The sequence below is a fragment of the Phaenicophaeus curvirostris genome, chromosome 2 (assembly GCF_032191515.1).
Source record: "Phaenicophaeus curvirostris isolate KB17595 chromosome 2, BPBGC_Pcur_1.0, whole genome shotgun sequence".
Lineage (NCBI taxonomy): Eukaryota > Metazoa > Chordata > Aves > Cuculiformes > Cuculidae > Phaenicophaeus > Phaenicophaeus curvirostris.
Window position 1 is genome coordinate 45,918,630 of NC_091393.1, and position 26,220 is coordinate 45,944,849.

Genomic DNA, 26,220 nt, shown 5'->3' on the forward strand with positions numbered 1-26,220 from the left:
ATTTATTTTTAAACTACATGATGTAATTGCAGGTTGTGCTGCACACTTTCCTCAGATTTAAAAAAGTCCAAAATCCATACCGCAGTGTTAAGCTTACTTGAGCCATTCACTATATAAGTTTCTTAGCAAAAAGTCCATCTCTGCACCAACCACTGAAGAACAATACATCTGTGTTCCAAAGCTTAAAATACTACAATGTGAGTAGTACTTTTGGTATTAAGACTTCTCTTCCATTTTATTTATTCACACAGTAGAAGCTACCTTGAGTATTTTAGATAATGATTTAAGAGAGCATTACTTGTTTGACCTTTTAGGTTTTGTTAAATTTGCAGTTACAATGTGTTCAAATTGTAACCCTACTCCTTCAGTAACTCACACAAGCTTATAATGGTATCTGAAAATAAAGCTGAATGCACTATTTCCAAAGCAATTAACAGGAAGAGTTACAATATCCTATAGGACAACTCAGGCCTTCAGCTACACTTCAAGAAGAGGTGTTAACATTGAGTGAACAATTATACCCAAAGAGGAAAAGTCCTGGCTCTCTCCCAGGACTACTTTTGTATTGACAGCAAGAATATGGTCAGTGTAACAAGCTTTCCCAGTAAAAAAGTAAACTAAAAGATGGCATCTATTAACAAAAGATAATAAGATTTTCTTCTTGGTCTGCATTTACTAATCAAAACAAGTGTTTAATACAATCAATAAAATCTGAATAGGAAAATAAAACACGAGTTCTGCTCAAATCCAACATAAGCCTGTGAGGACTGGCTGTTTTCCTGTTGCTGGACAGAAATGATCTCACAAAAGAAACAAGGCAGAAAGATGCTACTTACTTCTGCTGGCCTGACTTTGATGTAGAAATTACTTCGCTTGTAGGAAATCTTCAAAATTTTTGGCCAAGCGAAGCGGTTGATCCGGAGTCTATCTTTGTAAATGAGCAGTCCATTAGCACAAACACCCAGCATGATATCCACACCTTCAGAATCCTATCACACAAGAATTCCGTAGAAATCAGTTTTAATAACACTCCAAACAAGCAGGTACTTCTGGCATACCTTGAGGGAACATTGCAACTGGGACTTGATTCATATTCGAACCCAAAAGACCTTGACAATAAGATTCTTAAAGCAGAAATAGCCAAGTATATAATTTTTATGGGAAAGGCTTCAAGTAATGGCTTTGGCATCCTTCCGTCTGCGTATGCCACAGTACTGGGAAATTCTTTAATATTCTGGCAATAAGAGCTAAGTCAACAACTTACAAGCAAGTAGAGGTGCCGTGAGCATGCTACTAATAAATTCAGCAAATATCAAAAGAAAAAAAATTTGAAAAGGCCTTTCCAAGTTATAACAGTCAATGAGAGGCTAAACAAGTCGGTGATCATGGTCACCTACTAGTCTGATAAAGATACAGGAAGTAATGGATAGTTGGCTGAAAATGTCAATATAATGATAGTCAAAATGCTGGCCAGTTGGGTTTCTGAGTCTTCTGTTCCACTAACAGTATTTCATAGAAATTTTACAGGCCACAAAACTAATCATTTACTGATAGGGCCTCAATATACTGTAACACTACACACTACAGCAGAATCTCAAGTCCTTCCTAACAACAAGTCAACTACATCAAATACTGCACTGTCATTAAGAGTCACTTCACTGGCACAACTAACAGCTGCAAGTAGATTCTGGCAAACAGTGGTTCTAATGTCTGCAGTTAGTGCACTACAGCAAAAGAAAGCTCCAACAAAAAAAAAAAAAAATCTAAGTCCCTTAAAATATTACAGACCAAGTGACTCGCCATGCTGCACTTGTATTAAAATGAATAAACGTAACAGACAGTGTGCACAGATAAAAATTTAAGTATATTTCGTTCCAGTGTTTCTAACAGAACACAGGAAGATCTATAGAAAATTGCTAAAACAAGTGCACAGTTTTTCCATATGTAACAGAATTAAACAAAGTTTCTCCAGTGTGTAAAAGTCTTGGTTTTCCTTTTTAACTATAGGACTCATACGCCGACAATATATTAATTTTACTAATTATTTGAGACTCTGGATTTGTGTAAGGGAAGTGAAAAGGGGTTGGTTAGTTGGTTTGTTGAGTTTTTATTTAAAAAAAAAAAACCCACTAGAGATGCAAATTTTATTTGACCTACCCAGAGGAGTGCGAAAAGCACAATCGCATTAGAAAAATGATTATGTGTTCTTTTAAACTTTATGGTGTTATGCTTCCTTGGTATCAAGAATCTGTCATTTAAATAGCATTTAGCTGCGCTCTTTTGAATAAAAGATTCTTGCCAAGCTGCACATGTCTACACATTAAATAAAGAGATTTAAAATAAATTCTAAGGATGTTAGAGCTGTAAGCTGAGTAATTATCACAATGGAGAGATAAAAGGCTTATACCTAAGAAGCAAAAGCATAAGAACTTCTGAAGTTACCTTTATAATACTACGTTCTTAAATACTAAGCATGTCTATCCTAAAACAAAACAAAACCAAACCCCAGTACCTTGGCATGATGCAAATCCACTCCATACATGGAAAGTCTCTTAGCATTTTCTAGGAACTGGGAATCCGCCTGTGCTGGAGTCAAGCCCCTAAAACCATTGAATAAGCCTTGAGTTTATGAAGAAAATAACGGAGAATTAAAACTGAGTGGCATCCTAGATTTCACACAGATAGAAAACCCTTAGTTTGTAACGTACAAACAGCACTTTTGCCCTGAAGGGGAAATCATTTTTTTCAAAGCATAGTATATTCCTTTAGTAGAGATTTTCACCTTCACTCTTTCAAAATATTTTAGCTGTATGTTGTTTAAACTAATTCACATGCTCAGATAAAATATTTTCCAAATTTCTTTTCTGAGTTCTTAGTGAAACTACTGTTTTCAAACCAAAATTTTAATAAACACTAAAGAGGTCCTCCTAGTTACATAGCAGAAGATCGCCAAAATAGCATAACAATCAGCTTAGCACTTTCACATATACTCTGAAAAGAACTGGCATAAACATGAGAAAGCACGATGATTTTCTTTAATCCCATTGTATCTGACACACCTGTGTGTTTTGTGGAGCTCAGCTACTTTCTCTTCTAATTCTTGAGTTTGATTGGGTGCAAACTGGAATTCACTGATGTAGTCACTGCGGTGCTCTGCTGGGTCATGATCACCCAGCTCAGCCTGCAAGGTATATGAACCAAGGAGGGCGTGAGTCACAAAAGAACATGGCAGCCGGCCAGAAACGATGTCCTGACGGAGCTGCAGGCACAAGAAATATCTGCAAGACAAAGGAAAGGAAAAAACAACATAAAGAACAGAGAAAGTGTTACTGGTGGCAAGTTTGAGACATGTAGCAGAACTTATTGTGATGGATGTGATCATACAAGCATGTTTTAAAATAAGTCAATGCATTAATAATTTGCTATACCTTACGCTATTTGAGCATTATTGCTACAGAGTAAATTTAACATCCATTTTTAAGAGTCAATATTAGTTGCACAAATAACCCCCAAAAAATCAGATTTCCAATATAAAATGAATGAAAAAACTGTATCTAATTTGTAACAAAAGCTGATTGTGGAACTCCTTCATTTCACATTCTAGTCTACAGGTATCTGAGCTTAAAAAACAAAATCCTGGGTATTTCCTTAGAAGTTGCCCTTTGGTTTGAAATTCTAACTTTTAAGTCCCTTGTAGTTCATGAAAGAATCAAGAAATGTAATACTACAGAAAGCCATTTTAGTACAGAATCTGTAATTCCTTCTCTTAAACCATCGCTCTCCAAAAGGATCTGAACAGGCTGGACTGCTGGGCTGAGACCAATGGCATGAGGTTTAACAAGGCCAAATGCCGGGTCCTGCGCTTGGGGCGCAACAACCCTGTGCAGCGCTACAGACTAGGAGAAGTCTGTCTAGAAAGATGCCCAGAGGAGAAGGGAGAAGTACCCAGTGGTGTTGATTGACAGTTGATGGAACATGATGCGGAATTGGGCCCAGGTGGCCAAGAAAGCCAAGGCATCTTGGCTTGTATCAGAAATGGTGTGACCAGCAGGTCCAGGGAGGTTATTCTCCCAAAGAGCAATGAAGCTGGTGAAGGGGCTGGAGGACAAGCCTTATGAGGAGCGGCTGAGAGAACTGGGGTTGTTTAGCCTAGAGAAGAGGAGACTGAGGGGAGATCTTACTTCTCTCTACAGCTACCTGAAAGAAGGTTGCGGAGAGGAGGGAGCTGGCCTCTTCTCCCAAGTGACAGGGGGAATGGCCTCAAGCTGCACCAGGGGAGGTTTAGGCTGAACATTAGGAAAAAATTTTTCACGGAAAGGGTCATTGGGCACTGGAACAGGCTGCCCAGGGAGGTGTTCAAGTCATCATCCCTGGAGGTGTTTAAAAGACAGGTAGACAAGGTGCTCAGAGACATGATTTAGTGACAGATAGGAATAATTGGACTCAACGATCCTGTGGATCTTTTCCAACCTGGTGATTCTATGATCCATGTATTAGAATTTAATATTTCAGGTACTGCACACAGTCTTCTATCAAATTAACAACCAAATTTAACAAGTTAACCAGTAGACATCCTACCCTAGCGCAGGTTTTTAAATGTAAATAAAGGTTTTCATGAGCGAACCTTAAAATTTCAGGAATTCAGCTTTCAGCTATAACCACAAAAGTGTTTTTATCAGCTGAATACACAATTGAAAAGCCAAGCAACTCACTGAAAATTTTCCAGAAAACGACAGTTTTTAAATACATAGTCAAACACATTCAGTACACAATTTGTCGTAATCTATCGACTACATACCTGTTTAGATGTTATTTTGTGCAGAAGAAAGATAGGATACGCACATACATCCTGCCTCAGCAGGGTCTGCTAACTCCAAACCCAAACATTCAGGTTTTTCACCACTCCTGAAAACCCAGGAGTCAATTCCTTGTACTCTACTCAGTGGTTATGCCAGTCTTGCAACAGTGCTTTTTAGGTACCTGGTACTGACTGTGTTCCAAGTACTTTCATTCTAAGAATTTAGGAAGATAATTATTTTTAGGTTTTATTATGTTTTGTGTGTTTAATGTATATGTATAAAACTGTTTTCACCAACCTAGCCCAGATTATTACCCAATACCTTGGATCCCTTGAGTTTTACTCTTTATATCAATACCCTCAAATCCTCGTTTGGAATATAATAAAGCAGCAGTCCTTCAAATAAACCACTGGCTTCTTTCAAATATGAGCATTTGCATCTTACCTCCCACCGAAACAATATCCCCCTTTTATCATTAAATTCTTCTTTCACAGGTTTCTTCCGTAAGTTTATTTTGTCTTTTCAACCCCAATCAAAAAAGCAGCTGGTACAAGAACATCTGTAGTATTCCACAGTAATAGCCAAACCTGTTACAGCATCCAGAAACTGGAGAAGAAATTTTACACGGTCTTCAAGTTAGACTAACAGTAACTTTTAAGTTGAAAATCAGGAGCTACACATACCTAGTGATATCTTCGGTCAACTGTGAAGGATCAGGAGGATAAAACTTCACATTAAAGGTGAATATCCAAGGTAATCCTAAACATGGAAAATGTCTGATTGTTAATCTCAGACAAGTTGAAGCAAGCAGAGGAAGAACCTTATTGGACAATGTTAGGCAATCGTAAAACTTAAATCACTAAAATCTTGAAGAAAGGTTTTTACCCTTTTTTTTTTTTTTACAGTGTATTAGTAAAAAGCATACATTTTCATTATCAGGTAGTAACTTGTACACACAGGCAAAGATCAGAATGTTAAAAATAATTTCCAAAGAATATTTTACAATAAGTTATGTAAATATCACAAGTTTTTAATTTGAAACCTACCAATAAGACATATGTTCAAAGACACTGACACTGGATTTGTGCTTATTTCCAGCTCCTGTAAGGCAAACAGCCTTCCCCCTGTTAGTCTGGGAGACTGTATAACAACTCTGAAGATGAGATGTCAGTCAAGTCAATAATTAAAATAGAGTCTCAGAATATTAACCTACACCAGTGTTGTAACACTATGTGCAAGAGGAATAGTAACTTGACAAAATGTAGAACTTCGCTAATTCAAACAGATTAGAACTACAATGCAGATGTTGATATTGGATTATGCATAAAAGCAAATGCAGTTAAGCTTTATCATATCTTGCCAAACAATGAAAATAATATTATAACGTCCATCTGCTAAAAATTAAGAAAATAATTACACAGATTATAAACATTTTTTTCAAAGCATGATTTAACAATAACAAAATCATCCCAGACACTGAGTGCCATTTCCAACATTATGCTACCAAAGAATGCTGATATCTTTGTTTAATGTTATTTACTTAAAAAAAAAATCCCATCTTAAAATTTCACAGGTGTTAAAGGTGAAGTACTTTGCACCATTATTTCTAAGGTACTTCAACATTTCAGAAATTTCAGCTTTTCAGACACGACTATTTATGGGAGCACTTCAATTTCTACCTAAATGTGAACCTCATTCTGGCTGCTAAATCAGCACTTCCTTTCGAGACCTCGGGGTTTTAGCACATCTTAATATTTCCAGTCATCAGTTATTTCTTAGAACAATGATAACTTAAAAAATAAAGGCAGAACTGCTTAGATGAGAAAGCCTGGTTTATTAGTTCCACACACAGCACTGATTTGGGGAAAAATATGCCTCATAGCATCATCTACTGCAATCCAGTGCAAGACAAGTAAGAGAAATAACTTTTAAAATGTCAGACACTAATTAATACATCTAGCAGGAACAAACAGAATTAAAGATCAGACTGACTTAGCACACCTTTCATCATTTATCTCCAATAAAATTCACATCACTTCATGAAAAGCTGATAGTATTGCATAAGCCAAATTGATGAAGAGAAACAATTGGCCCAAAAGGCCTATGCAGAAAGCATTCAGGGAAGGCTGTCATGTTAAAGAGGGCTGTAGGGCAGGGAGAGATGGATGAAACAGGCTGGACCGCTGGGCAGAGTCCAATGGCATGAGGTTTAACAAGGCCAAATGCCGGGTCCTGCACTTGGGGCACAACAACCCTATGCAGTGCTACAGACTAGGAGAAGTCTGGCTAGAAAGCTGCCTGGAGGAGAGGGACCTGGGGGTGTTGGTTGACAGCCGACTGAACGTGAGCCAGCAGTGTGCCCAGGTGGCCAAGAAGGCCAATGGCATCTTGGCTTGGATCAGAAACGGCGTGACCAGCAGGTCCAGGGAGGTTATTCTCCCTCTGTACTCGGCACTGGTGAGACCGCTCCTCGAATCCTGTGTTCCGTTCTGGGCCCCTCACCACAAGAAGGATGTTGAGGCTCTGGAGCGAGTCCAGAGAAGAGCAATGAAGCTGGTGAAGGGGCTGGAGAACAGGCCTTATGAGGAGTGACTGAGAGAGCTGAGGTTGTTTAGCCTGGAGAAGAGGAGGCTGAGGGGTGACCTCATTGCTCTCTACAACTACCTGAAAGGACGTTGTGGAGAGGAGGGAGCTGGTCTCTTCTTCCAAGGGACGGGGGACAGGACAAGAGGGAATGGCCTCAAGCTCCGCCAGGGGAGGTTTAGGCTGAACATTAGGAAAAAATTCTTCACAGAAAGGGTCATTGGGCACTGGAACAGACTGCCCAGGGAGGTGGTTGAGTCCCCTTCCCTGGAGGTGTTTAAGGCACAGGTGGACGAGGTGCTAAGGGGCATGGTTTAGTGTTTGATAGGAATGGTTGGACTTGATGATCCAGTGGGCCTCTTCCAACCTGGTTATTCTATGATTCTATGAAAGATGTATCCTCCTACACAGGCACTAAACCAATCTTCAAGTTTTCCTGGTATAAAACTGCACTTAAACTAGTCACAAATGAATTCCTGCCTAAATCTGTACCTCTTTCTTGTCAGCATTTTTACAAGTAGCTTTCAGGAAGCACTGTAGCCTGAAGACCAAGAAACCCTTTGAATGGGGTGGGGAATCTACATTCTTTACAAAAAGCTAAAAAGAGCATAAATTCTCTGAATCTTTAGGCTATGTGAAAAATTTCAATGTCTACTCAAACGAATTCTCATGGCTAATTCATAGAAAATAACAGTGTACTTGACTCTCTACTAAATATTTTCTGTACAGTTTGTGATCTTCTCTTTTGCCTGATGAATGAGAATGTGTTTATTATCTCCTGAATATAGACTAACAAGGATATCACAATGTGCACAATTTATATTTATTCTTCTCACTACAGCATACTGTGTATAGCCTCTTAATGGATGCATAGAAGCATAATTGTCTTCACACAATAATGCACACTATTATTGGAGCTTTGAATTGGTGGTCGAGGTCAAAAAAACCCCAAACAACTGATATTTAAAATTATATTTAGCATTTTGTTCTTGATAAGGCTGTCTGTTTTGATAATATGGACTACAGAAATGCCAAAAATTTTTCTACCCAGCTTGTTACCTCAAAAATGCTTCTGCAGCAACTTTAAGCGCATTCTTAGAAAAAAAGAATACAATATAACCAACCAGCTAAAAGCATACAATTAACATGATTCATCCCACTGAAACTGGGAAATCACTGAGGGTTGATTTTTTTTTCCAGTGAAGGCTTTTTCTGGCTTTTACTGATGATACCTCCATTTCTCAAATAACATTTTTGGTTACTGCATGACTAGGACACATACACTAATTCATACAGAAGTGGAAAAGTTCCATCAAATTAAGAAAATAACTTCAACAACTTTGCTTAAATTGCCTCAAGAAAATTGAAGAAATGAGATCTATAGCCAGTTCACATATTCAAAAATATGCAAAACAAACCCCAGAATCCAGCCAGGCCTAGTTGGACTAACAAGATTGAGTTCACAAACTCAGACATCTCCAAACTGCAAAATCATTCTTCATAATTAGCACACATACAGAAGCATTCCTCCAGGACAGCTCTTCCCTGGCACAGGTGCTTATTTCACTTCAGCTATAAGCCAGACTAGCATAATCAGCTAGACTGACATTAGCCACAACTTCTGCAGATATAGTTACTCACATAAAGGACAGATGAAATACCGATCCTCATTTTCATGTCTGACCTTAACTGTTTTGTCAGTATTAAAATCAGCTGGACAGAGCCATACACTTAAACTTCTAACTTTACTCAGCACTTTAAATACAAGCTGCAAGTTTAAATGTTTTGGTACACTGCGTTGCAAAATCCTAAGCTAGTAATATATTATTCTCGGAATTGTAGTTACGAATATAGCGTCATTTAGCCTACTGCGTAATTTGAAAAGATACATATTTAACCATATCATTATCTTTCCATATCATCCTTTTATCTGAGCTGTTAAAATGTTTAGGCTGCACTGTAGAACACACCGCACAGCCAAAAATCCATTTCACATCCTTGATGTTCCCAGAACTACCTTAATTGTTGGCTAACTATGTCTCAAAGAATCATAGAATGGTTTGGGTTGGAAGGGAACCTAAAAGATCATCCAGTTACAAGCTCCTCACCACAGGCAGGGGCACCTCCCACCAGATGATGCTGCCCAAGGCCCCATCCAACCTGGCTTTGAACACCTCCAGGGATAGGGCAGCCACAGCTTCCCCGGGCAACCTGTGCCAGTGCCTCATCACTCTCAGGGTAAAGAATTTCTTTCTAATATCTAATCTAAATCTCCCCTCAGCCAATTTAAACCCATTCCTCCTTGCCCTATCACTCCATGCCCTTGTTAGAAGTCCCTCCTCAGCTTTCCTGCAGGACCCCTTCACGTACTGGAAGGCCTCCTCAGAGCCTTCTCTTCTCCAGGCTGAACCACCCCAACTCTCCCAGCCTCACCTCATAGTAGAGTAGAGGTGCTCTAGCCCTCTGATCATCTTCATAATCCTCCTCTGGACCCATTCCAATATTTCCATATCCTTCTTATGTTGGGGATTCCAGAAGTGGACACAGCACTCCAGGTTTCTCTAGAGTGGAGTAGAGGGGGAAAATCACCTCCCTTGACCACACCTTGGCCACAATTCTGATGCAGCCCAGGATACAGTTATCTTTATGGGCTGTGAACACACATAGCCAGCTCATGTCTCATCAATCAGCATCCCCAAGTCCTTCTCAGCAGGGCTGCTTTCAACCATGCTATCCCCCACCCTGTATTGAAACCAAGGATTGCCATGACCCATATTCAGGACATTTGTATTTAGCCTTGTATTCCGTTTGGGTGTTTAAGTTCCCCAGTCTGAATGGCTAGAGACATGAATAAGATGTTAAGAATAGTCTCAACATGAATAAGGAGCAAGGTTTGAACTCAAAGCTGCTGGCCAAGACTTGCCACCAGCTGCCCTACCTATTGTAATTTTTCATCTGTTTTAATTAACTTCCATTAAATAAGAGGATTTCCATCCTCAACTCCCTGAATAATTAATTTGCTTGTAACTTGATTCAATTCAAGTTTTTTTGCCTTCATTCCTTCAATGAATCACCCCTTTCTAAACAGGAAAACTTCCCTATCACCATAACCATTACTGTTTTTGATGCCAATTGACATTTTCACTCAATCCCAGGCTACTGATATTTAGTCACCTACGTAAGACAACACTGACTCCATGCATAGCCAATGTGGGGTCGGGGGGAAGCTTTTGCCAAGGCTGGTTTCGCTCTCCTTTCAGGCACTCATTTCAGAACGCACTAACTCACCTCCTGAAAGAACTCATTCCATCACAAAACAAGGGCCATTACCCTAAGTGGACACAGTTAACCTACATTAGATCAGAAAAATCATATTCTAGGTAAAGTGATGAACCTTCTAGACTCTTTCTGGCAAAACAAGCACTCTCCTGACAAAAGGCAGTAAGATAACTTTACATTTAACTTCAATAGTAAAACCAGTTAAATGCATCCTTTATCAGACAAGAAAGCACAAAGAGCCCCCACTCCTATACCAATATATTCTGCCTTCAGAACATCAGGATCATCCCCATTTCTTATAAAATCCCCACAGAATATGATAATACCAAAGTTATTCTATTTTCACAGAATCACAGAATAACCAGGCTGGAAGAGACCCACCGGATCACCGAGTCCAACCGTTCCTATCAAACACTAAACCATATCCCTCAGCACCTCGTCCACCCGTGCCTTAAACACCTCCAGGGAAGTGGATTCAACCACCTCCCTGGGCAGCCTCTGCCAGTGCCCAATGACCCTTTCTGTAAAGAATTTTTTCCTAACGTCCAGCCTAAATCTCCCCTGGCAGAGCTTGAGGCCATTCCCTCTTGTCCTGTCCCCTGTCACTTGGGAGAAGAGGCCACCACCCTCCTCTCTACAACCTCCTTTCAGGTAGTTGTAGAGAGCAATGAGGTCTCCCCTCAGCCTCCTCTTCTCCAGGCTAAACAACCCCAGCTCTCTCAGCCGCTCCTCATAAGGCCTGCTCTCCAGCCCCCTTACCAGCTTCCTTGCTCTTCTCTGGACTCATTCCAGAGCCTCAACATCCTTCTTGTGGTGAGGGGCCCAGAACTGAACACAGGATTCAAGGAGCAGTCTCACCAGTGCCGAGTACAGAGGGAGAATAACCTCCCTGGACCTGCTGGTCACGCCGTTTCTGATACAAGCCAAGATGCCATTTGGCCTTCTTGGCCACCTGGGCACACTGCTGGCTCATATTCAGTCGGCTGTCAACCAACACCCCCAGGTCCCTCTCCTCCAGGCAGCTTTCTAGACAGACTTCTCCTAGTCTGTAGCACTGCACAGGGTTGTTGTGCCCCAAGTGCAGGACCCGGCATTTGGCCTTGTTAAACCTCATGCCATTGGACTCTGCCCAGCGGTCCAGCCTGTCCAGATCCCTTTGCAGAGCTTCTCTACCCTCCAGCAGATCGACACTTCCACCCAGCTTAGTGTCATCTGCAAACTTGCTAAGGGTGCAAGTCACACTGCAGACTTGAAGTAGGTTTAATTGACATAACACCACTGATTTCTGGAAAATGCGAGTGTTGCCTTAAAAGAGGAAATTACCAACAGTGAAGAAACCACCTGTTTATCGTTGTAAGTAACACTGCTTTTAACTACAAGTGCTACCACTGGATCACATTCTCCAAAAGAGTTCAAAGTCAGTTTCTTAAACAACTTAAATTCTTGTCATGTTGGTAGTGTAGACATGTAAACCGTATCAGCATCTCTTCACCACTTACAATTACTGTCAGTCATAAAAGAATACTTCCATCAAAACCAAAACAGAACACCCCTGCATTGGCTACAAATGAGTAAAAGCAATGAGAATTATTTCAGTAAGGTCAAGAGCTGTTTAGCACTTCTATGTGGCTACTTATTTTGAGACATGCATACTCAAAGTATTTCCTCAATTTATTCTCTATTCCCTCCCCTAACCACTACAAAAGGTACCTAACTAGTGAAGAGTTTATACCCTTTTATGCAAAAAGAGTGAAGTAAATTACTCATTGTGTACCAAGCGTAGGAAGTATGAAGACTTCTCACAGACACGAGCTGAAAAGCATTGTAATGAGACATTCAAAGATAATGCTTTCTATTCCGTTTCCATTCTGGAAACAGAGGTATCTAAGCTGAACTGATCAGGATGGGAAAAAGATACTTGTTCTGTAAGACTGATTCTGTTTTATAGCTTTATATTCTGCTGGTGAGTCTTGGAAATTAGAAAGTTCTATAGCAACAACCATGACCATCTTTGCAACATGACATTCTCTATCCCATAGTCCAAATATCAGCACAAAGTAGAAAAACACCTAGTGTTTCAGGATGCAGAGATCAACTATTAGTCACATGCAACACCGGATAACTTTGGGGCAGGAGCCAGTATAATCATTAATTTACACAGCACAAGTATGAGCGATTACTTCTCTCCTTGGACAGTGGACAGAAACAGAAGCTTTGCTTTCTGCTCTAAGGCCAAATACATCATTATCAGATATAAATTATTTTAATAGTATAAAAATACAGTTTAGTTAACATTCAGGCTACTAAGTTTATGAAGAATATTTCTGTCAGGAAAGCAGCATAACACCTGAATACAAAAAGTACTTACTTCGAATTTGTCTTTTAATTTCTTTTGAAGAATCTAGCCAGTTCTGAGGGAAAAAAAAACCAAACAAAACAGCATTTAAAAATCATTTCAGACTGAAGATGGTGAAGGCATTTCATACACCACAGTTACGGTTTGCATTGTTGAGGCATCAGTTCTCAGTTCTAATTTAAAATCACCAGGAGAATTCTAAAATTGAACTTGTGATTTGTTAGCAAGCCTCCCCACCCATGCACATAAATCAAAGTGTGTAATGCCACTGCCTTCATGGTCATCTTATTTCTTTAGACTACTTATGCCTTATAATTTTGAGAAGCGGATAGTCTTACAGTGGAGGTAGTGTAGAAAAATACATTTGACCGATGCAATTTTCTTTCACACTCCTTTTACTGACAAAAGCAGACTACATAGTCACTACATGCCTGTGTTTACACACAGTAGAACAGTATTTCTCTTTAACTCTAGAGACAAGTTATTCCCATTATTTGTGTTAGAGAATAAACCTTTTGTTTCTGATAGTATTCAAAGGTGTTTAAGAAAAACCTAATGAAATTGATGCACATTTTTTCCCGGACTCCTTCAAAGCCAAGTTCTCTATGTGCATATATTATGTCAGCACTGATACAATGACAAGGTCCAAATCCAGATACTCAGCTCCATTTTGGGCAATACAAATAAATTCTTTTTTTTTATATTTAGATGCCTCGCTATTATATGCGTTCTATCCTCAATAACAAAAACATTTTTATATAATCTGTGAAACCTATTAAATGGCTCATAGCCCTTCAGTTACTGATATATGCAAAAGAGACTTTTTTGACTGATCATCTAAAAAAATATAACTTTGACAAATGAAACTGGAATCAGTAACACATTTATCAGTAACTCGGACAAACTTGTTTACAATTTTTTCCTCCGATGTTAGAAAACAGAGACACTAGAAAAATAAGCCTTCTAACTGCAGTTACCAAGAATTTACTTTATACAGTGTTTAAACCTTGATTTCCCATGCCCAGATACACACATGTAAGCACATAGATGGAATAAACATACAGGCATATGACCAGCCTGCCAGCAGTACTTCACACATTTCAAATACAGATGTGTACAAAGTAGGGAAGAAATTTCAACTAATTTGTAAAGTCAAGAATAATATTTGCATCTCCACAAACCACTGCACACATTAGCAACTTTGAAGTCAGAGGGGAACTCAGTGCCAGCATAGATGTTGCTAAAGGCATATCTCTAACAATGTCAATTGCCTAACCCAGCCAAGTAGTGGATATGTGACTCACCTTTCAGTCTATGGAACAGAGCACCAGATGCAACAATTGTTTTCCCAATACTTTATCGCTTAGTCTTTATTACAGGTTTTTCCATCCAAGATCAAAGTTATTTCAAGGAGACAAAACATGATAGGCCACAATGTTATAGGTCTGTATGGATTAGGAGAATTTGGAACTACATATTTTTGCACTAGCATAGATCTTTAATATAGGCCACCTCTGCTGATAAAGGACGTGGCTATGAATATGACCTGTAATTTAAGTTCCCTGTTGTAAACGACCCTGATCCAGGTTGGTTGTCACAAATGCAGCATGTACATATTAGAGAAATACTGTTTACAAATTAAATGCAAAAAAACATTTTTATAGATGTAAACAAACAGAGAATAATTGCACATTTCTTGCTTTAGGAACGCTGAAAACTCTACATTTCATAGCTACTATAATTCCTCCAGAGATGCACAGTCTATAATATCGTTACAAAGGAAGAGGTACAAAATGCTTCTATGATAGATCTGTATATCATTTATTCTGCTTAAGTCTGAAAAACTGTTCTCCGCTGGAAAAGTCTTGATATGGAAAGGCCTTGGAAGACAAGAGAAGTCTTTGAATAATGTTAGTTGAGACTCACTTCAGCTACAGTTCTCATTCTAGGTTTTAGTTTTGGAATGAATTCCATTCTGAAATGATACGCAGCTATTTCTTCCGACTACAGAGATAACTAGAAATAGCTTAAGCCCTTAAAATTTAGATAAGGTACAGTATAAGGTAAAAAAAGTAAATAAGTACAGAATATAGCACAGCAGAAAAACAGGATTCATGAGTATGCCACTTCAGTGCTCTATCTTTTAATATTATAAATTAGGAGAAAGGGCAGACAATACAGAATATACTGCAAGGTGAGAAGAATAATCCTTCCTTTACAGAAGTTACAGTTCACTTTGAGATTTTCCAAACCTGCAGTATGCTTATAGGAAGCAGACTTTGCCACCAACTTCCATAACTGTTCTGCCAAATAAAATCTGATGCTTATATTCCATTTCTATATATAATTACTAGGGTGGGTATTTTGCATCTATGCTTTTTGTTATGATAAACCAAACACTGTTAAAATATAACCTACCTTAAAATAGACCTCTTAATGCATAAAAGACAGGTTTGTCTTTCAAAACAAAACACCAAGTGTATACATACTACTGTGTTCCAGTATGCAGAAATCTATTTGTTTGATTTGCGAACAGTGAGGTTATAGAAGAGGCAAAGCAATGCATTGTCAAAGAACAACAAAATGTTCTCTACCAGTACAAAAGTATTTTGTAGAAATCCAGAAAAGCAGCATTTCCAGCTGGTACCCAGAACATAAGAGCAAAAGCTTTCTAACCCTTCTGCAAATCAGTTATAGTGTGAATGGAGCATTCATGAACTTCTGAGCGTGTAATGCAATGAAATCACTGAACTAGACCAATAAATTTAACATATGCAAAACCACAAAATAAATCATTATTGAGTTATTTGACCTAAATAGTTCTAATACATGTATTAAAGCTAAGAAAAATCATCCTGATTTGAAGACGTAACTTGTCTCTTGCATCACAGAACACCCACAGAGAAAAGTTAATGGAACTCGCCCTCCAATGGTACCCTAGTGGTGCATTAGGGAGCAGCTCTAATTCAAAGAGTGCCTGGCATTCAGCTTCCACACCCCACAGCTGCCGTAGAGTTCAACAGCTGGCTCATAAATGGGTGGCTGTGATCAGTGCACAAGAATGAGAAAAACACATCATTCAGCATTTAGTACTGACTGGCCTGAAGGTCAGAGACTTGTGACATTTTAATCTGGAAAGGCAACAGTCATAAGAGGAAAAAAAAAATGCATCAGAAAACTAGTACTGAGAGAGAATTCAAACTTGCTACAGAGGCGAACAAAAGAGTAGGGCCTAAAACCAGTAAAAATTCCAAATCCTCAGGCTTTCTTTGGCAGCTAGTGCTGAACACCAACGATCAGCCCCCTCCTCTCCCCTTCTATCTATTAATTACATCCAAACATAGACTATTAAATGCTTTTCCCCCTTATTTTTTTTCTTTCAAATTATGGAAAACAGTTGAGACAAAAATCCTAACACAGAAGCACAGAATTCACTAAAAACATACTACAAATATTTAACTTACTGAAATCAATTTAAACACTCTTCATCCATGTATTAAAAAAAATCACTTTAACAAAAAATAAGTGCTCAATCCTAGAGCACATGTATAGTACATGTAGCTACACAATTTCAAACTTACCAGAAAGAAAGAAACAGAAGCTAGGGAAGGGGACCTCAGCACAAACGCCTTAATTCTGCAGTATTAAGATACTGTAGTAGGTACACTTCACATCAGTTCACATGATAAATGGTGTAAGAGCTTTCAAACGCGGTGTTGTAAAAATGCAGTAGCTTTAAGTCAGGTAACTTGAGTGACAATAAGAATAAAAAAAAAAACCCCACGCCTAAACAACTGTGCGTATGTGACAGTACATATTGCCCAACCCAAAAAAAGCCTGTAAGCCAAGTGACTGGTTCATATCAAAGTCCATGTTTTCAAATTGTTGAAACCTGGGTATTCCCTCTCATCTGGCAATCACAACTCCATCAGAGGCCTAGTATCATCCATACAATGGCACTCTGGGTACCATCTAGTGTATACCTAAAACAAATTCCTCCTTCACTGGCCTTCAAAATCTGGTAGTTCCTGCAGCTCACCATAAACTAAGTTTAAGCCTGCAATAGAAAGCAGGAGGTGGGAAATTCATATCTGCTAGGGAAGACTTCTTTATCTTTCTCCAAATAACAATAAGAACTTAGTGGTACGAAGACGATAAAATACAACAACCGTTTTTTTTTTAAGTCTTCACAAGAAATTTAAGCAGACTTTCCCATAAATTTAACTAAAAGCCTGTTGCTATCCACAATTTAGGTGACAAGTGGTCTACTCCTCTTTTGAAGGCAGTGCTAGACTTACCCTGGATACACAAATAATCGAAACAGTGACCACACTATCCAGATAATTTTAATTATCACCTCGTTTCTTATATTTCTAGATAGTGATCATGAATACAAGTTATTGCAGTAAAAAAGCAAAAATCACACAATGAGTTCTTAAAGTGGCAGAAAACACAGAACACAAATGAAGAAGGCAATCATCACATACATATATCCAAACTACTAAAATATATGTTAATTACATATCACAAAAGCTGCCCTAATAACTTTGAAAATCAATTTAAAATTAAAAGCTCACAAATCATCAATGGACACCCAGACAATCCCTGTTGAACAAGCAAACACTTTAGAGCCAACGAAAAAGTAAAGCCATTTGCCTTGGGAAATTTAGGTAGAGTACATAATCTCCCTATCTACAACTAAACAGTCCTTTCTTTTCCTTCTTAGACTCTGAAAAACATCTGAGTGAATATTCTAAGGAACATAACAGTTCAACTCTGACAATCAATCTCTATTTGCCAGCTAAGTGTCTAAAGTAGGCCTCTGGTATTTTCCTCAGCCTGAAAGTTTTGAAGAAAATGAGAACTGGTAATGATATTTCAGCAACTGCCTCTACCCACCCTTTGTGCTTCACAGGAGCTTAACCAGTTTGGACAAAACTTCATTATTCATTGTGCCACAAAAGCATGCAATTCCCCTTCACGTGTTAAATACACTACAGCTAGGTATTCGTGATAACACACAAAGATGCACAGATGTAAGAACAGGGCTCTAACACGCGGTGCTCTGTTCCTCTGTTAACGTGACTTAGAAGTATCACAATACCTGTAGTCTGACCAGAGGTACACTAGAATAAATAAATAATTTAAAAAGAAGGGGAAAAGACATACTTTGCACCAATCTAGGCTTTCATCTTGAATTTCAAAGTTTTCTTTTAGTTTAAAATTAACAAAAAAGGAACTCTGAAGCCTAATAGTTACAGACTCCAGGGCTGTTACAACTTTGGGGAGTTATCAGACATTTTAAAAAGATGTTAAAACTACCTGTCTTCACTTGAAGGGATAGCATACAGTTTTCCTATAAATTCTAGCAATTACTTGATTTTCTAAAAAATGCGGACGTTTTAAATATTCCCCCACTATAAATAATAAGCAGGCACTTTGATAGGTGTCTTAGTGTGCAAATCAGTACCTCACACATGCTGCAAGTTTACAGCAGACTAGAACTGACGTTTTGCAAATGTTTTACTCAAGCATTTCTAATGGTATACATTTAACACAATATTCCTCACTAAAGTCAGTAGCAATGTAGAAACCCAAACAAACGAAAACCCTCATACAGGCTTACCTTCTGTTCTGAAGTCTCATAGAACAACAGTCCAAAATAGTCCTTTTCCAGTAAATTGAGATGTTCACACACTTTGTCGAACAGTGCTTGGCCTTTTGCTCTTTTCTGGTGGGGGGAAAATAGTGCTAATTACTGATACTGTAATCACATGGTACCAGTAAGGAAAAGTTAAATTATCAATAGAGTATAAAGCTGCAACTTTCTTGTGATTCACTGTTCACCATATTTATCTATATGTATCACTGACAAAAATACAGACTTTTTTCAATCCGTCAAAAAAGTTGACCTGAATGCATAAGGAAAATACAGGTACCTAAATTGATTCAACTATTTTACACCATTAAGTGTCTCTAAATAGTTCTTAAGTTTTTCTGGTTCTTCATTTTTAAAAGAATGCTTCATGTAAGCCTACTTTTTCTATATTGTCTTCTAAAAATCTTGTCTTCCTACAGTGTTTATTTCTGTTAACTTCTGCACTTTCAGCATTTTGGCATACATCTCCATGAGTTATATGAATCACAGAATCAGAATCACAGACTCCCAAGAAAAATGAAGCATGTTATCATCCTCAAGAGACAAGAAAACCAAGCAATCAGTGCTCAGACCAGTAGAAGTAGTGCACAAGTTTAAACAGAACATAAGCAACATGCCTAACTGTCTCTACTGCAGAAGTTTTGATGGGGAGAAAATAAGAGGGCTGCCTTCTGTCTGTAGATTCAGGAACTCGGTACTCAATAAAATCATTGGAAACACCAGACCTCAAAGAAGTTTATTTTTTCCAAAAAGTAATATTTGTGGAAGTTAGCAGTAAATAACTAAAAAATTAAAGAAAAAACCCCAATTTCATTTGAGGTTAGTTTCAATATTGTCACCTCCTACTTTATAGTAGCAATTGAAGACATTCCTAGTAAGTTTGCTTGCTGTAGCTCAGTATTACTACAGCTTAAGCTAACAGTAATTAGTCCTGAAGTTTTATCTGTTCTTCGACATAGAACTGTGTACATTAAAACAAGGGTATCCTGTATCTTACTATTGCTGGTAATGAAAAGCAGGCCCAAGCCCTACATCTGCGTGCCAGATTTCAAGGAAAAGGTTTGTTGTACTGGAGATAGCAGCTGACAGACTGTTTTAGACTGCTCACAACACACACTTGGGGTGGGGAATATGAGACTTTCTTTCCAGAGTTAAAATTTGAACATGAATAGCATGCAGTCTCCCAGTCTGAACCAACTCCTCCATGACTGTTCTGCTATTTGCGGCATTTTTTAATGAGACCACAACATGGCATTTCCAGAAGCCTGGCAGCTTAAAGGAATTTCTGCATTTGCTTATCCTACAGGTTTCAGTAGATGCCATACACCACTGCAATTCCACAGAAACGCCATCAACTGCCCCTGTGTAGGCCCTGGTGACACTACAGCCATTGTGTCCGCAGAGAACAGCGGAGCGCTCACAATATGCCCCAGCTCTGCACTTGCCTGCAGCTCAGCCCCACAGCACAAAACAAAGGCCAGGAGAGGACAGAGCAGGGAGAAAAGGTATGCGCTGAGCAAATAGTGAAGGCATTGTTGTTTTACTCCCCAAGAATCCAAAGCTTTATTTATTCAAGACTGCATTGTTCAGCTAATACTACAATCTGAAAGATCAGAAAATTTCCAAAGAAACATAAAATGAGCACATTTGATAGCCCATCACAGCAAGGCAGTGGAACTCAAGTCAGTTTTGAGACACTGAGCTGTGTGGTACTTTCAGAATTTTTACTGTTTGCAAAGACAGATGACACTTCTCCCAGCAGTTTGAAGTAACCACTTTCCTTGACACCTTCAGCTTAAAAAAAACAGTTACGTAGAGAACTAAATTGAAAGCAGGAAAAGTGTAAGCAAGAGGGGGTTTGAAGTATCATAACCTACTTAGGTGCATGTAATAGATACCATTTTTTCTCCCTAAATCATTGTACACATCAGCGATCACTCTTGCAAACTAAGCTCCAGGTATACATATTTCAGTAAAGGAAATGCACACATCATTGCAGAAATAGCATATGCTATCATTAAGTACATACCAGAAGTAAATTGATAATTAAATAGCTTTTCATAAAGTTCATTAACTAAAAACAGTTGATATCAACTCTTTGTATACAGAAATATAAAGCATCCAACTTCACAGAAAACATTCTGCAAGTATAACAGCAAAATATTACAGTTTCTTCTTAGGATGTCATAGTCAACACAGAACTTGGATACACTGGTTATGTCCACTGTATCTTTAAATATATTTTTGTAAGTTTACAGTTCTTCCACATAAGGAAAAATACCAACATGCCATGAAGGCCAAATTACATTAGCCTACATTCCAGACAGCAGCACAATACTAAATTACAGCATAAGAAAGTGACATTTATACAACACTGCTACAGATTCAAAGCATAACAAGCCTCACAGTCTCAGCAACAGTTCTCCTTATAAAATCCTCCTTGAAAAGTTAAGATACCTAGGTCTTTAATCTTAAAATATGATACAATTTAAAGGAAAAAAAAATCTGCAGAAGTATTCAATACACAAACCCAAACTTTTAAAGTGCAATTTCTTTGTAATCCCTTTGCAGACAAGCATTACTATACAGTTTAATCTACATGGTAACTATTTTTCTGGAAAACCCCATGCTCCTAGGAGAGTCTTTCTAAACAAGAAAGAAGGTTACAAAGAGAAGACAACTACTGTGATCCAGTCATTTCAGAAGTTAGAAACTGCTTAACAGAAGAACAGGGGACTAAGAGGCATCATCATGGTTTGTACAGGATTCTTTCTTTTTCCACCAGTTGTTTGGTGTGTCAAGCAATAGTCACCACCAGTGTGTAAAATGATCATCACTAACCTTTTATGTGTATGTATAGATATGCACATACATACAGGTGTATATACACTCATATACATGTATATAGCACAGGAAACAACAGCACTGAAAACAAATCTCCTTATTCCAAATTCTAATGCCAAAATGCTAGTAAAAGCATAAATCCATACCCAGCCCCCCACTCAAAAAGGGGAGCACATCTACCTAGCTACCCAAAGAGACTTCAACAAAGTGAGAAAATTGAGGACAGGCTTGCAGAGCCCATAGTTTAAAATGCAACAGTACATTGAAGAGCAGCATTCTGTGTTGCCCCCAAGTCATGCTTTCTTTTTTAATGTGAAAGCATAGGAAGAACGTATGTGATGGAGGTTATTCCGGTACCGACTCCCAGTCTATATTTAGACACTCCAGATGCCACCTCATAATACAACTGTTTTGTAAAACTAGGGGTCACGAGGTTTGCCCTTTGCCTTCTCACAAGAAGAGCAAACCGGAGCAAAGCAATCACAGCAGGCACACAGAATGGAAATTACTATGCAGCTGGGAATTAGAATAGGATATTATGGATTCATTTGGCTACAAAGGAATTGCCAACTACAAATACAATATAAACACTAGTGATGTTCCTCCAGGCTATCAGTTTATTTCAATATTTCTACCAGTGATCTGGATGCAGGAGTTGAATGCGCCATTAGCAAGTTTGCTGATGATGCAAAACAGAAGTGCTGTTTACTCTCTCAAGGGAGAGGCAGGACACAAGTGGCACCTTGGAGGTGCGAGAGCAGCAGGCAAGAACCCAGCCAAAATAGCCCAAAGGGGCCTTTTCTAGAGGCCATGCTTAATGCTGCAAAGGAAGCCAAAAAAAAAAAAAAAGAAAAATCCCCTAGGGACCAGTGTCAGTCTTCCTGGCATCAGAGCTGGCAACTGGCTGTTCTCTGAATGCATGAGCAAGACCCAGCCCACCTCAACCCACAGGGCATCCGAAGAGAATCACAGAATCATAGAATAACCAGGTTGGAAGAGACCCACTGGACCATCGAGTCCAACCATTCCTATCAAACACTAAACCATGCCCCTTAGCACCTCGTCCACCCGTGCCTTAAACACCTCCAGGGAAAGTGACGACTCAACCACCTCCCTGGGCAGCCTGTTCCAGTGCCCAATGACCCTTTCTGTGAAAAATTTTTTCCTAATGTCCAGCCTAAACCTCCCCTGGCGGAGCTTGAGGCCATTCCCTCTTGTCCTGTCCCCTGTCACTTGGGAGAAGAGGCCAGCTCCCTCCTCTCCACTACCTCCTTTCAGGTAGTTATAGAGAGCAATGAGGTCACCCCTCAGCCTCCTCTTCTCCAGGCTAAACAACCCCAGCTCTCTCAGCCGCTCCTCGTAAGACCTGTTCTCCAGCCCCCTCACCAGCTTCCTTGCTCTTCTCTGGACTCGCTCCAGAGCCTCAACATCCTTCTTGTGGTGAGGGGCCCAGAACTGAACACAGGATTCAAGGAGTGGTCTCACCAGTGCCGAGTACAGAGGGAGAATAACCTCCCTGGACCTGCTGGCCACGCCGTTTCTGATACAAGCCATTCTCCCTCAGCCTGGAGCCATCTCGGGGGCTTCCAAGAACAGCAAAATGCCCCTGTCCTGACAGACATTAGGGGCAAAGAATCCTTCCCACACCTGGTAGGACACTAGTGCATACCCCAACAAACTAAGACCCCTTGCAATATCTCTGCATCCCGTTTCTTATGGCTGCTGCCACTAGCTGTGCAGAGGAGGAGGACAATGAGCTCTGCAGTGTTCCTCAGGAAGGAATTCCCTTGGATCTTGCCACAGCTGAAGAGGCCCAATAGCCTTGGGCATCTCTTCCCCAAAGGATTTCAGTCCATCAGATGAGCTTTGAATGTGGCTCCACGGAGAGCTGGGCTTGCAGCAGAGAATGCCGAGCACTCTCATCCAGTCTCCAGTCTCCCTCCCTTAGCTCCCCCCTCCAAGTAATTCCACCAGTTCCTCAATTACTTCCTCTGCAATATCTTTGGGCTGCCCCAGCAAGTCAGGCAGACAGGCAGCAAGATATGGGATGAAGCCCCCTTTATCCTGTCCTGCAGTATTGTCACTGCTGCAGTGCCAGGTGGTGGCCCTGTGACAGGAGTAACAGGACCCTCCTGCAGCTTCACCCACTGCATCCTCTGGCCAGCATCCTTTAAAGAAAGGCATCTGGGGTGGTGGCCCCAAGAGAGGCCATGTGCCTAGGAGGCCCAGAGAGTTGTCTCTGTCCTTGGTGGCCACACACTGGGAATAGCTGCTGGGCATTTCCAATGCTTCCTCTGCCACTCAGCTCCCAGGGACAAACCCGGTTCTGTGGCAGAAACCAATTCTGCAGCCCAGAGAACCCTCTCCTAGTAGCTGTCCCCGATAAATATGGCACACACTGTGCTATGGCTTACATCACTGCCATGCAGTGAGGAGGACCAGGAACATCTGGCTGGATAGCAGTACTTTTCTAGGGGCGTGGGGGTGGGGGGCTTGTGTATGATTTCAGCAGCCACAGCCTGGAAAAAAGTTAAAGTGTAACCAGCTGGAATGGATGGTGCCAACAGACCATCATGGAAATAAAGACAGGTTTTGAAAAACAGGTGAGCAGAAGTTACACTGGTGTGGTGGGAGGTTTTTTTAGTTTTCAGACCTAGAACACTTGGATCACAAAGCACAGTGAGGTTAATGATCACTCTTTCAAACTGTAAAGATAGCCCATTGCTGCTATCAGCCTAATATCCCCTTTAGCCATTGAAATCAAACTGCACAATAGGCCATGTTTATACAAGTTACAAAAGTCACTTCAGTCACTTTCAGAGCGCATCTGTGACTTAGACCTTTCTGAGAGTTATCGGCCTGCTTAGATTTATGGGAAGATGTTCAGATAGTATCTAAAGCCCTCGGAAATCATCTTCTTTCAAGATTTAGTATTTCAAGTACTGAAAGAGTAAGGAAGGCACTATTCTTGTCAGTTCGTATGTTAGTGCCAAAATTGGCATGTACATTCAGACTACGTAAATAAGGACATTTGTACCATGTACTGTCATTTGGTTGTGGTGATGCCAAAGGTGAAAGAAAAGATTTTGGTTCCCTCAGCATTAACTTCACAGAGCTGTAGAGTTTATCTTTTGGCTACGAAATGACTTCACACAAACATTACTTTCAGTGTTACCTGCTGAATATGGACCAATATCTTAAAAATGTGTCAAATATCACATTGGAGCAGTCAGAAAATAAAGATTTGTAAATCAAAACTCAACTACAATTAAACATCTGTTCTAAATCAAGTTCATTGACTTTTCTAAATTCAGGGTTAAAAGCTGATCTTCATTGTACATTAAAAAATATTTTTACTTGTATTAACAAACTGTAAGTAACCACAGAATCTGTGTCAACTCCAATATATTTCACTTGTTCATACGTGCATAAAATATGGTCAATGCTGGCATCCTTTAAATGCCTTTTGTTATAAATGTTTAATTAGACCACTGACTGAACACAGTAAACAAACCGAATAGGATCTTCATTTGCTTCTAACTAGCAATCATTATGCACTTAGCACTTTTGTTTGACAAACTGTGTTATTCTCTTCTAAAACCCAGACTATATTTAAAGCAGAAAAGCTGAATAAGTTTTTCACAGATTTCAAACTTAATGAAGAAATTTCCACTCAACCACCTAGGAAACCACAGAAGAAGAGGAAGAACAAAAAAGCAAGTTCATTTTTGCACATCACACCCCCTCAAGAGGCACATATAGATCACCCTAAAAGATTAGTAACTTACACCTGCTTCCCCAGATATCAACTATCAGGAACAGATTGTGTCAAAATCGTCATTTGCACTGTGCTAAAAAAGATTAAGAACTGCTTCTAGAAGTTAAATCTCAAACATTTCAACAGTCTGCTCACTTGAGCTATTAAAACTCAGCTGCCATAACATCTCACAAATACTAAACTGTTGAATCATAAACCTGTTATTTTATCCTTTAACACGATTCTGTCATTTCAAGTAAGCATAAAGATTCAGTCATTTACAAATCTTGGCAAACAGAATCATAGATACATTTAGGTTGGAAGAGATCTTAAAGATCATCTAGTTTCAACCTACCTGACATGGGCAGGGACATCCCACTACATCAGGCCATTATACATTTTTCATCCTCACATACTTTGACAAGTCTCTCTGATATAGGAATAACAACATGAAACTAAGTGAACCGAACTGTCTTAAAATCATAGAAGGTACCTGAAAGTCACTAATAGTTCAGAGGCTGTGAAGGTTGTTTTAAGTCATGCTCCTCCAGAACTATTCAAGCAATAGTTTCTTCTTTCCTCCTCTACAGGAATTCACACATTACTCATCAGAGTCCGAGGCTACATGGACCATTACCTCCAAGAATTACAATAGCTTTAAAGTTATATTTATTGAATCAATTGCTCATGTTCTCTATGTATGCACATACAGTGTATGTATCTCATCTTATTTAATATAATACTTTCATACAATATTATTTAATGATCTAATTCATAAGTTTGTCACAGACAAGCTGCCGGTGGATTTAAAGAACTTTATATATTTCACACAGAATCACTAGGTTGGAAGAGACTCACTGGATCATCCAGTCCAACCATTCCTATCAAACACTAAACCATGCCCTCGTCCACCCGTGCCTTAAATGCCTCTGGGGAAGGTGAC

At 39.4% G+C, this 26,220-nt stretch overlaps 1 protein-coding gene across 16 annotated transcripts in view; it reads right to left on the reverse strand.

Annotated features, from left to right (window-relative positions):
- The window catches only part of EPB41L2 (erythrocyte membrane protein band 4.1 like 2), a 112,270-nt gene that overhangs the window by 32,108 nt on the left and 53,942 nt on the right, over positions 1 to 26,220 (reverse strand). For all 16 annotated transcript variants that reach the window (XM_069851899.1, XM_069851908.1, XM_069851901.1 and 13 more), the window contains exons 4-9: positions 18,644 to 18,748; positions 13,030 to 13,072; positions 5,483 to 5,558; positions 3,060 to 3,278; positions 2,513 to 2,600; positions 833 to 989 (exon numbers count right to left, since the gene is read on the reverse strand). In XM_069851899.1, coding sequence (XP_069708000.1) covers positions 833 to 989; positions 2,513 to 2,600; positions 3,060 to 3,278; positions 5,483 to 5,558; positions 13,030 to 13,072; positions 18,644 to 18,748 — 688 coding nt within the window. The remainder of the gene's footprint in view (positions 1 to 832; positions 990 to 2,512; positions 2,601 to 3,059; positions 3,279 to 5,482; positions 5,559 to 13,029; positions 13,073 to 18,643; positions 18,749 to 26,220) is intronic.